The sequence below is a fragment of the Zootoca vivipara genome, chromosome 11 (assembly GCF_963506605.1).
Source record: "Zootoca vivipara chromosome 11, rZooViv1.1, whole genome shotgun sequence".
NCBI lineage: Eukaryota > Metazoa > Chordata > Lepidosauria > Squamata > Lacertidae > Zootoca > Zootoca vivipara.
This window is the reverse complement of record NC_083286.1, coordinates 13,644,868-13,657,750: the sequence shown is the minus strand read 5'-3', so window position 1 is coordinate 13,657,750 and position 12,883 is coordinate 13,644,868. Positions and strand designations below refer to the sequence as shown.

Below are 12,883 nucleotides of genomic sequence, written 5' to 3'. Positions count from 1 at the left end.
TTGTAACCCGAGGTGTTTGTAACCTGAGGTACCACTGTATTGATAATGATGAATGGTGGTATTTATCCTGCTCAGTGTAGAACAATTAAAAAATAACTTGTCCTTTGATTTCAATGGGTTTACTTTGAGTAGGACTGACATTGGCTACAACTGTGGTTTTTCGTTATATTCGCAAAAGCCTGGGCAAGCCTTCATCCCACACACTCCTCCTCTCTCCTTCTCTGGAGCAGCAAATAGGAGATTGTAAGCTTTCACTTCCATTTTTAGCTAACTGCAGTTAAGCATTATAGAATCATAGAATCATAGAGTTGGAAGAGACCACAAGGGCCGTCCAGTCTAACCCCCTGCTGAGCAGGAAACACCATCAAAGCATTCTTGACAGATGGCTGTCAAGCCTCTGCTTAAAGACCTCCAAAGAAGGAGACTCCACCACACTCCTTGATAGCACATTCCACTGCCGAACAGCTCTTACTGTCAGGAATTTCTTCCTAATGTTTAGGTGGAATCTTCTTTCTTGTAATTTGAATCCATTGTTCCGTGTCCGCTTCTCTGGAGCAGCAGAAAACAACCTTTCTCCCTCCTCTATATGACATCCTTTTATATATTTGAACATGGCTATCATATCACCCCTTAACCTTCTCTTCTCCAGGCTAAACATACCCAGCTCCCTAAGCCGTTCCTCATAAGGCATCATTTCCAGGCCTTTGACCATTTTGGTTGCCCTCTTCTGGACACGTTCCAGCTTGTCAGTATCCTTCTTGAACTGTGGTGCCCAGAACTGGACACAGTACTCCAGGTGAGGTCTGACCAGAGCAGAATACAGTGGTACTATTACTTCCCTTGATCTAGATGCTATACTATTGATGCAGCCCAGAATTGCATTGGCTTTTTTAGCTGCTGCATCACACTGCTGACTCATGTCAAGTTTGTGGTCTACCAAGACTCCTAGATCCTTTTCACATGTACTGCTCTCAAGTCAGGTGTCACCCATCCTGTATTTGTGCCTTTCATTTTTTTTTGCCCAAGTGTATTACTTTACATTTCTCCTTGTTAAAATTCATCTTGTTTGCTTTGGGCCAGTTGTCTAATCTGTTAAGGTCATTTTGAAGTGTGACCCTGTCCTCTGGGGTATTAGCCACCCTTCCCAAATTGGTGTCATCTGCAAACTTGCTCAGGATGCCCTCAAGCCCGTCATCCAAGTCATTGATGAAGATGTTGAATAAGACTGGGCCCAAGACAGAACCCTGTGGCACCCCACTCTCCAGGATGAAGAGGAGCCATTGATGAGCACCCTTTGGCTTCGGTCAGTCAGCCAGTAAAAAATCCACTGAATGGTAGCATTGTCTAGCCCAGGGGTTCCCAACAAAATTTTCTCGAGGACCCCTCATCGAGCTGCTATTGTGACAAGGACCCCCATTAATTCCTAATCCTAAAATTAAAAAGTGAGAGCCAAATTAAGAGTCTTTTTATATTTTATATTTATACGTTTTTTTACAGTTACAACAGAGTACTCTATCAGTATACAGTTAGTTTTAATTTTCAGTTCTTAATGAGATAAGTTAAGTCTGTCCTTTGAGTCCATTATTTCTTAAATATTAGGTTCCAAACTTGAAACTTTCACTCTGAAATCCGACCGCATGTCGAGCCGATTCCTATATTTGTTTTTCATGAAACACATGGAAGAAAATGCTTGCTTTGTTTACAAACACTACTGTTTTGCAAAAAGGCAGCGCGCGCCAGGGAGGAGGGAGGGGAATGGAGAAGACAGGGTACCTGCGCAGTAGTGCACAAATGAAGCCAACACGCGCAAAGCATCTTGGGGAGGTGAGCGTTAGTAGAATGCGCGCGCTGCCTCTTTGCAAAACAGTAGTGTTTGTAAAGCGCCACCTAACGGCATACAGCAGAACTACTGCCTCTATCTAATTCTAGTTTTGCGCTAGACTCTGCTCGTGCAGGAAGCGGCCAAAACAAAAAACTGTTATCATACGAAATATATTTAATATATTTTTTATTCAAATAGCATCTTGTGGACCCCTCTGGCATAGCTCGCGGACCCCTGGGGGTCCCCGGACCACCTGTTGGGAACCACTGGTCTAGCCCACATTTTACCAGCTTCTTTACAAGAATATCATGGGGCACCTTGTCAAAGGCCTTGCTGAAATCAAGATAGGCTACATCCACAGCGTTCCCTTCATCTACCAGGCTTGTAATTCTGTCAAAAAAATGAGATCAGATTAGTCTGACATGACTTATTTTTCAGAAACCCATGCTGACTTTTAGTGACCACAGCGTTTCTTTCTAGGTGCTCACAGACCGTTTGCTTAATGATTTGCTCTAGAATCTTTCCTGGTATTGATGTCAGGCTGACTGGGCAGTAATTGTTTGGGTCCTCTCTTTTCCCCTTTTTGAAAATAGGCTCAACATTTGCCCTCCTCCAGTCTGCTGGAACTTCACCTGTTCTCCAGGAATTTTCAAATATTATTGCCAGTGGTTCTGAAATCACCTCTGCCAGTTTTTTTTAATACTCTTGGATGTAGTTCATCTGGCCCTGGAGACTTGAATACATCTAAACTAGCCAAGTATTCTTGTACTACCTCCTTACTTATTCTGGACTGTGTTTCCCCTGCTGAATGATCGGCTCCATATTCTTCAGGTCGGGCATTGTTTTCTTTTTTTGAGAATACTGAGGCAAAGAAGGCGTTGAGGAGTTCTGATCTTTCTCTATCCCCTGTTCGCATTTCACCATCTTCTCCTCTAAGTGACCCCACTGTTTCCTTGTTCTTCCTTTTGCTACGGACATACCCATAAAAGCCCTTTTTGTTGCTTTTAACCTCTCTAGCAAGCCTGAGTTCATTCTGTGCTTTAGCTTTTCTGACTTTGTCTCTACACGTCTGGACCAGATCAATTGTGGTCCAGTAAACTATGGTTTACTGAAACAAGCCAACTTAAAAAAAAATTAAGCAAAGTTTATTTCGATAAACCATAGTTATTAACCACAGTTTAGAGTTTGAACATGAATGCTCAGTTCTTGATTCCCCCCCCATCTATTTCCAATTAGCCAATCTTCACATGACCGTGAAGGAAGAGGGGAGTGCATATGCCTGAAAGCTCATCACGCCTGGAAGTGATGATAAATCATAGTTTTATCAATAACTGGCTGGCCCAGCCACACATTGCTGTGGCTCAGTCTGTTAAATGGACCTTCAGAGGCCCCCTTCAGAGTCCCCTCACCTTCAGAGTTCCCGTGTGTGGCGTCATCTTCCTTCCACATGACAGCACCCATCACCCCAATGGCTCTATCTGCCCCCCTTGCAAACCCCTGCGACCTGGCTGGTTCCCCCGCATTGGTGTTGTTTTCTGTTAAAGGCCCATATTCAGTTGGTTGGAATGTTCTGTTGTGATGTCACCGCTAGTATGCAGCCAATGGCAGCAGGTGAGGTGTATGTTCCTTTGATGTCCACTGGAGGGCGCTATGTTTTTATCCCCCCAAAATCATGTTTTTACCTGTGATAGGTGTCTCATTTATGTAATATAAGTGTATGCAAACACGCCCACATTGGTCTGGAACGTTGTGTCAAAATTTCAACCCAATTGGTCAAGCGGTTTGGGAGAAAGGTGGATGCCCACCAACATTTACCTTTTACATTTTTATATATATAGATGAGCAGATACTGTCAAAATCCCAAATGAAGCGCAATATTCCAATTTTGCAGAGAACAGTCCTTAAAAGAAATGCAAGCTTGGTATTTTTTAATTAAAATTTAAAAAGCAGAATTGCAAGCTGTCATGAGGTTCCATGCATATTTAGCTGCATACATTTCATTTTAGATGGAAAGGGGAAAACGTTGCCACTACCGAAATTTCTGATGTCATCGGTATGTTGGAATTCATACAGGAAGCCAACGTGTATGGGGTTTCTGTACAAGGTAAGGAAAGTATTTCGCATTTTACTTTGTAAATAGTGTCAATGCAAATGGCATCTGCTAATATCAAAGGGATATTCTTTAGGAAGGAAGCTTTTTTTAAAAAAATGAAGACAATGATGAAATTTTAAAGTCTGTACATCAGTGTAACAATCAAGCTTATGATATGATCCAGAGAAGTGACACTTTTCTAAATTCCCAGTCAGCTCTGCTGGAGGGTTTTTTGATGAGGTGCACACATTCCTCAACCGAACCCACCTAGATCTGCCAGAGGGGTTTTGCTGACAGTGAGGCTGACCCATCAATAAGGAACGCCCCAAAATGGAACACCCCAAAATGGAAACTGGGCATTTGGGGATGTAGCTGCATCCCTCCTGTCATTCATGTAGCAGCAACAGGCCTGATAAAGCTCTTGTCAAAGCACCAGCCTAGGAACTAGCACAGCAAAACAACATTTTTCCTGCCATCCCATCCCACCTTCCACCCTGACCTGACCCTGGCCAACATCAGTAATGAGCCTGTATATGATGTGATGGTGGCTATGCTCCAATAAGGTTTGTATTGCCCCCTAAGCGTGCCAGAGTCCCATACCGAGGCTTTGTTCTTATTTTCCAAAGAGAAAATTTCCTATGCCAGGAAACGAGTTTTTTTATCAATGCAATCCTATATGCCTGTTTACTCAGAAGTGAGCCACATTAAATGTGTACATAGTATTTTAGCCTTAAGTAGTTTGTGATTTGGCCTTATTTTGGGATGGGGGAGGGAAGAAAACGTTCACACATGCATTGAACGTCGCATGCGTAAAACTAAACAAAAAACTAAACAACACAGAGAGCTTGCTAAAATGTAAATAACTTAATTTGCAGGTTTTTAATTCTGTTAATCAGCAGGGCAAATATTTGCTTAGAAAACTTACAGTGAGCAAAGCTTACAATAAACGTATTTGGGGTCGTTATGACAGTTTTGCAAAGGGGGGGAGTTGCATTTGAAATCAGCAGTGTTTTTATACTAAGCATTTAACAGAGCACCACAGAATGAAAGAGAAGTACAGTTTCTTAACTGCTGCCTTTGCTACAGGACTGACCTTCCCATAGCTCTAACCTGTGAAGTCACAATCAAGTCTTTTGCTCCTTCGCTTTAATGCCATCCCTGCTGCTTCATTGCCACATAGGCTATCGAAAATACCGTAGAGAAACCCCAGTTGTTTCCCATGGGTAGGAGTCACTGTGTCAACTGCTGAAGCCTGAATGCTCCCAACTTTACTATTCCTATAGGAGCACTCACATAGCTATTTAAAATGTTTGGAAACAGATTCCATGCGCCAGCAAGAATACCATCTCCCTGCAGTATTACTAAAACAATTCTTGTTCATTTTTCCCCCCTTTTTCTTTCTTCCTCAAGCTCAGGAGCATCCATTTAATGTAAAATGCATTTTTAGCTCCCAATACTGAAAACTAGAATAGGCATTTAGAAGGTCTCTTATGGAAGAAGAAACAACAGACTGTACACTCTTATTAACGCGAGTCTGTCCTTGTGTTCCTAGCTTGGAATCTGAACCAGATATGCTTCACTGTAGCAAGCACAGATTTAAGTGACCCATACAGCTTTCTGGTTTAAAGAGTTAGGGAAAGAAGCTCAGACAAATGGGGTGGTGATGTGCAACCAGGACCATGAATTATTATGGTGTTTTCTTTCATTTATCCAAAAGCAATACTATGGCATAGTATGAGAAGCACTGACTATATCATTTGATAGCTGGACATTTTTGAATTTTAATGGATATAACATTAATAATCCCCTACAGGTTATGAAGGAAAAGCAGGAATGTCCTCTGTCATCTTAAAGCCTAATACGTCTTTAGATCTGGAACAACTTTATCAACATGTGGTGATGTATCTGCCCAGCTATGCCTGTCCACTCTTTTTAAGACTCCAGGTAATAATACACCAAGCACCATAGGCATGTCTCCAAGCCTCTTAGTCATTAGCAGAAAATCAGATCAGTGATCTACTAAGCCACAATACTGAACACTAAGTGATGACTTCAGAGAAAGCTACCTAATGGGTATTTCAGAAATCAGTTGTGCATTTAGTCCGCTTTACCATTTCCATTAACAAGTTGGAATTAGATAGCACACTAATGAAAACTACAGATTATGCTAAATTGGAAAGAGTTGTGTACCCCAGGAAAGATAATATAAAGGGATTAGTGGGATTAGAAACATGAATCAGGAATAACAAAATGAAATTTGGACTGGCAAAAGAAATAATGTTGGAATGTAGAGATTCTGCATCTAGAACATATAGCGTATTAGAAATTACATAATAGCAGACTCCCCCCCCCCAGCTGGTGCCCACCAGATCCTTTGACCTAAAATACCCAGCAGCCTCAGCCAGCATTGCCGATGGTCAGTAATTCCAGCAACATTGGAGGGGGCACCAGGTTGCTATTGACTTTGAAAAGTGAAGTCAGTGAGACAGTTGTTTGTAATGGTGGCTTCTGAATCAAGAGTTGGGTCAAGGCTGGCCAACATGGTGCTCTCTGGATGTTGTTGTTGGACTCCAACTCCCATCAATCCCAGCCAGCATGGCAAATGTGCAGGAGTGATGGGAATTGTCACCGACAACAAATGAAATGCACTGTGTTGGCTATCCATAAAATAAATACAGTCTCAGCTTAAATCTGTTGGCCACCACATTTCATAACTGGATTTTGTAAATGGGAAGGAATATTGTGAGCCAGGGGAACTGGGGGGTCCTTGCCTGCATCAATACCTGGTAGGGAGAGGTACTGGGAGGTAATAAAGGCTGCTCTTGGGTGAGACTGAAAGATACACACAGTGGTACCTTCAGATAAGAACTTAATTTGTTCTAGTGGTCCGATCTTAACCTGAAACTGTTCTTAACCTAAGGTACCACTTTAGCTAATGGAGCCTCCTGCTGCCGCCGCACCACCACCTTGCAATTTCTGTTCTCATCCTGAAGCAAAGTTCTTAACCCAAGGTACTATTTCTGGGTTAGCGGAGTCTGTAACATGAAGTGTCCGTAACCCGAGGTACCACTGTACTAAGAATTGAATCCTGCAAGACTTTAGCTTTGCTCTGCTTCTAATAGGAAGACAGTTAATAATTGCTTTTGAATTGAGCAAATGCATCTCTGTGTATTTCCTCACGCAGTACAATAGGAAAAAGAGAAAGCAGAAAAATAAGATCGGTGGAATTATATATGACCACATGCCTTGGTGGATATACCTAGTTGTCCTTACTGGCTTTTGCAGAACACCTTTTGGTTGGGCAAAGGATTAAAAAAAAACCCTGAATTTATAAACCATGTGTTCAGTATAGAGATGAGCCTCACTGCCTTTTCCATCTTTGATTTCTGTGACAGTTATATCAGTCAGAGGAAATACATGTGGGCAGCTAAAACCTTTTGTATCAATCTTTGTAACAAAAATTATCTCTTAAAAATTTGTAATATAATCTTTATTATACAGTTTCCAAACAAATTTATAGATTTAAAAGTTCAGCAAATTATAGCATATGGTTATATTATAAAGCTACTTTTCTAAATTCCATACACAATCTTCAGAACTCCATGCTTGATGTTAAGTTGGTTCACACAACACAGTGAGCCAAACTATAGCTTACCGAGATAGTTCAAATGTGCAGTCTCCCAGGATTTATTTCCTCACTAATCACAAGCTGCGGTCAAGGTTTGTTATTGACTACAACTTATAGCTCAGACTTTCACATGGTCTCAGTAAGCCATAGTTTGGATTACCTTCTTGTGTGAACCAAGTTAATGAAGCTGCATTTTGCATTCCATGTTAAGCCATGGTTTATTGTGTTGTACATGAGCAAGAACAAACCTGGCGATCATGTGCCCTCTTTTCCAGCATTGTGTCTGAGGAGTTAAGAAGCATTTAGTTTTGCTTCTGGTTTTTAATGTCATGGGACATTAAAAACAATGTCATTAATGTTAACTGTTAATTTCAAACATGTCAAATTCAAACCAAGGGTTATGGAACTAGTTTGTTGAAACTGACTACAGTTGGTGTTAATCAGAATTCCAGGTTTGGAGGATATGGCAAATTGTGGTTAACTAAAAGGAGAGGCAAAACCTCCCAGATTCTTGGCCTTATAAGCAACACAAGGTCATTGTGATTCATTCACATCGTGCTACACCATGGTTTCATGAGTTGTCCAAAGATAGCCCCAGACTCTGAAGATATTCATCTCCCCCCAAATGAAGATGAAACACATCTCTTGATGAGCCTGTTTTGTTTACAATAAACAAACTAAAATTCTTCTCTTTTGCCTGTAGGAAGTAATGGAAGTTACAGGAACTTTCAAGCAACAAAAATTTCAGTTGGTCCAGGAAGGATTTAATCCATCTGAAATCAATGACCCACTATATTTTTTGGACAGTTGTAAGAAGTCTTACGTTTTATTAACTAAAGAACTGCATGATAGAATCTTATCTGGACAAGTGAAACTTTAGTGTTTATTAATAAGGATTTTACAAGCTACTGCACAAGACAAAACAAAACTTTAAACATGTTTGTCAGCTATATTCTGTATGGTCTCCTGGTTAAGAGATGTACACTGTTGAATTTTACAGTAAATATTAGGGATGGATTATGCTTTATTAATCTTCCTCTGTTTTGACCACCAGTGCATACTAATCTACCTCTTATAGTGCAATCCTAGGCCTGTCTACTCAGAAGTAAGTCCTATTGAATTCAGTAAGATTTACTCCACAGCTAGCCTTAGACTATCATTGGTTCAGTATTTTATAGTTCTCATATACTGTAACTATCTCCAAATTAAATGTTGTTTATGATCAACATAAACAAATGACATTGAGAGAATAGCAAGGCTACAGTAAAAAATTCTCTTTCGCTGTCTTACGCTGCATATTTTATAGTATAATCTCCCACTGCTGGACAAAAACTGGTCACCATTAGCAGTAGATGGCAGTCGTTCCTAATGGTCACCTCCTAACTACACAGGCATACCTCTTTTTATTTCACAGTGCTTTATTGTGCTTTACAGAAATTTCTCATTGTGAGGATGTCTGTGCAGCTGCAGGAAGCACAGCCAGGGAAAGGAGGTCTCCTCACCATTGCCCCTCTTCTTGAGAATGGACTGGAGCCAGGTTTTTCCCCTCCCACCCCTGCAGCCAGGGGGTCTTTGCTTAATAGACTAAAGTATAGAATAAACATAACACTCATAAGCACTGAGAAACAAACAAACAAACAAAAAAGTGTGACTCACTTTTTGCAATATTCGCTTTGTTGCAGTGGAGTGGAACGGAACTTGCCATATATCCAAGTTATGCCTGTAAACATTTTTTAAAACAGTTTAAAGGAGAGAATCATGTCACAATTTTGATTTGTTAACTCTGCAAAAATCATACATCTGTGATAATTTATGCCACAATTTTGTACACCTGGGACCAAGCCACTACTGAATACGGTGGAACTTGCTTCTGAGTAGACATATTCAGTATAGTGCTATTACTTCTGACACGCAGGACTGCAACATTATTTATTTTACTGAAACAGAAATTATTCACATCCTCCTTATTTTAATGTTTTCTAATTTTAATGGCCTCTGAACCACAATAGTATTCTTTGTTTTAAAATTTAGTACCAGCTTGTAGTCCCTCTCTGCACAAAACTCTTCTGAATGCTTTTATTTCTAAAACTGAATAAATTAAATTGCAGTCCTGTATGTACTTACCTCAGACTAGACACACATAGGATTGTGCTGTTAGTGTTCTGTTTTTGAGCATGAAACAAAGATAATACACGTTGATTTTTTTTCCTATGCAAATACAGCGCTACCTCTAGTTACGAACTTAATTCGTTCTGGAGGTCCGTTCTTAACCTGAAACTGTTCTGAACTAGAGGCATGCTTTCGCTAATGGGGCCTCTTGCTGCCGCTGCGCCGCTGGCACATTATTTCCATTCTCATCCTGGGGAAAAGTTCTCAACTCAAGGTAACTCTTCCGGGTTAGCGGAGTTTGTAACCTGAAGCGTTTGTAACCTGAGGCATTTGTAACTCGAGGTACCACTGTATACAGGTATACAGGATAAATACCTTTGTCTACAATAATACGAGAAGGTTGTGCATATGTCTTTTGCACACTGGATACCTGTATCTTGCACATTAGGAATTTCCTATCATATACAAGTAGTAAAACAAGAACTTTTTTTACATGTACACAACAGGTGTTTTTGTTTGTTCATTAAAGAAAACGAAACCCTTCCCCCTAAGATAATTGCCATTTGTAAAGCAGCCCTCGCTTGAAGGTGTTCCTAGCTGTAAAGCAATATTAATACATTTTAAAGTCCTATTTTTCTGTGTCGGACTCATGGCAGCCACAATGAATGAATGAAAAAATTCCCTCCTATGCATCATCACACCCCGCTTGGCACACAATCTCATTCTTGTAGAAACTAGCTATCTGATCCACTTTCTGTACCTTTAAATTTCTATTGCCCTAGAAACTAGGGCATGGATCCAAAGGATTTCTTTGTGAGTAAAGAGGCTCTTCTGCCCATGCAGCCTCCCTTTCCTGCCCTTAGCCATCCCCGCCTGCCATATGCCATTCTGTTTTGGCTGTTTCCCCCTCAGGAGCAGAGATTCAGAGGATTGAGAGGGTTTCAGAGGAAAGGAGCTGCTGGGAACATCTACTGTAGCTTCATTCACAGAATGAAAGTTAGGATCCAGGCCAAAATCCCTGAGTGCAGCATAGAACTAGCAATCGCAGACAGTAAGAAGACACCCGTATACAAACTTCAGCACCTTTTAAAAAAGAAGTATACTGCATTTCCCTTCCTACCGTTCTACAATGATTGCTTTGTAAGCTCTTCAGAGCATGAGAGGCCAGTGCTGTTGAGTCAGAAGTGCCCATTAACTCCTTGTAAGTGATGAACAATGGACCTCGGAGATCTTAAACTAAAATACCGATTCTGTAAATGCTGTTTTTCTTGGCTTTATTACAAGCAACTTCCTTTTCACACACATTAACTGGTCTTTTTTTTAAAAAAAAAAAACCAACAACATTAAAGGTAGAACATACAGGAGTGGGAGCATAGCTCATTTGTAGAGTACATGTTTTTCAGGCAGGAGGCCTGATGTTTAATCCCTGGCATCTCTGGTTAAAAGGATGAGGTTTCCTGCTCTCTGCTTGAGAAAGGATGCTGTTGGTCAGAGTAGGTGGTACGGGATGAAGATGGACAAATGATCCAACTTGGTATGAGGCTTCCTGTGCTCCTGTGATTTTTTTTATACAAAATGTATTAATAAGCTGCTTTAATAAATAATAAAGGACCAGAATTTCAAAAATGTAATGTATTTTTGTTTCAGTTTTAATCATGCACTTATGGTACATTTGCAATTTTGTGGCTCAGGAATAGATGGGAAATTCCCACCAAATTCTGAGTAGAGAAACTTCCAGATTAGTTATGAGGAAAATATTCCCCTCTTTAATGATGTACAAACTTTCCTTGACCTGTTGGTTGGGAGAACTTTGGACTTTCAGTCGATAAATTGAGACTCAAGTTATTATTGAATAATGACCGAGTCAAATAAAAATACATTTCTACAAATATTTTCTTAATGGTAATCAGGCATACCAGCATACCAGTTTATATCTCCATGATGTGTTGTTTTATTCCCAAGGTACGAAGAAAATACTTGTGGCACTATCTAACCAAAGTTAAGAGTCGTGTTGACTCTAGTGGAAGAGAGTTAAGCATGGGACTTAAAAGTGCTTATGTTTGACTGGATCATGCCTACACTGTTTTATTTAAACAGTTACATCCTGCTGTCCACCTGCAGGCTGTTCAGTGGTTCATTTATAATGGATTTCCCCCATTCATTTCATTATGGCTATAAGGAAAAGCTAGAAGATAATCTGATTTCCATTTAGTACAAGAAAGAATTGTACAAATACAATGTGATCATCAGATATAAAGCACATTTGTAACAATCCCTTCTGCTAATGCTTCATTTTCATTTCCCCCCCAGTTCCAATCTATTTATATAAATGTGTTTTTGTTAGGATTTCCATAATTTACAAAAATGGCAATGGGTCTGAATTAACTGTGTTGCTTTTTCAGTTTTAAGCAGTATGAAAGGTAAGTCTCTTAACTGAATACAAGCTTAGCTCTCACATTCTAATCTTTCCCTCTGTTACTATACTACAATCCCCTCCCAAAAATTAAATGCTTAAACTCCTTTAGATCAATTCAAATGATAAGAAATGCAAAGTAGTTGAAGATGAATGAATGGAAACCCAAATAGCTGCAGAAACAATCAACATAGTGGATCTTTATGTCTAACACTAAATAGGCAAGCTGTTTCAGAAATACACCAATTGCATGCATGAGAGTTTTTCTTTTTGCTAATGTGTTAGGCAGGAATATGTATCAAAAAGTAATTCAAGTTCAGGAGTCTGATATGAGCCAGCAACTCAGCTTTCTACCCAAATCCCTAAAGCAATTACCCTACTGCTCCCAATTATAATATATTTCTAGAGGCAAGAAGCCTGCTGTAAAATTAAGAACTGTGCTTCCCTTTTCTATCTCCATGTTCAAAAAATGATAGATTTTGCTTTTTGCCTAAAGTGATGCACAAAATTTAAAGATAAGCCAGATTTAACAAAACCCATTATTTCAGGAACAATTTTGATTTCTGTACAGCTTCAGTCAAATTAGAAAATATAACGAGGTTGTGCATATTCCCTTGGTCAAGGCTGCTCTCCAACTGAAGCGCTCGCAGGCCAGTCGGTATTTATACTACATTTTTAAAGAATCGCATGGAGAGAGTATTTAAACCTCTTTTGTTGACCACCAGCGTTATGCTTTAAAATTTTTCGTTTTTAAGTTCAGAATAGAGTAGTTGCTTTGGAAGACGATCATCAGACATCCGCACAACATGACCAGTCCAA

The 12,883-nt window shown here is 40.0% G+C and overlaps 1 protein-coding gene across 1 annotated transcript in view; it reads left to right on the top strand.

Annotated features, from left to right (window-relative positions):
• SLC27A6 (solute carrier family 27 member 6) overlaps positions 1 to 11,973 on the top strand; it is a 46,029-nt gene extending 34,056 nt beyond the window's left edge. Inside the window, exons 8-10 of the mRNA XM_035100003.2 lie at positions 3,829 to 3,926; positions 5,728 to 5,858; positions 8,246 to 11,973. Of these exons, the coding sequence (XP_034955894.1) occupies positions 3,829 to 3,926; positions 5,728 to 5,858; positions 8,246 to 8,422 (406 nt within the window). The 3' untranslated portion in view covers positions 8,423 to 11,973. The remainder of the gene's footprint in view (positions 1 to 3,828; positions 3,927 to 5,727; positions 5,859 to 8,245) is intronic.
• The last annotated feature ends 910 nt before the right edge of the window (positions 11,974 to 12,883 follow it).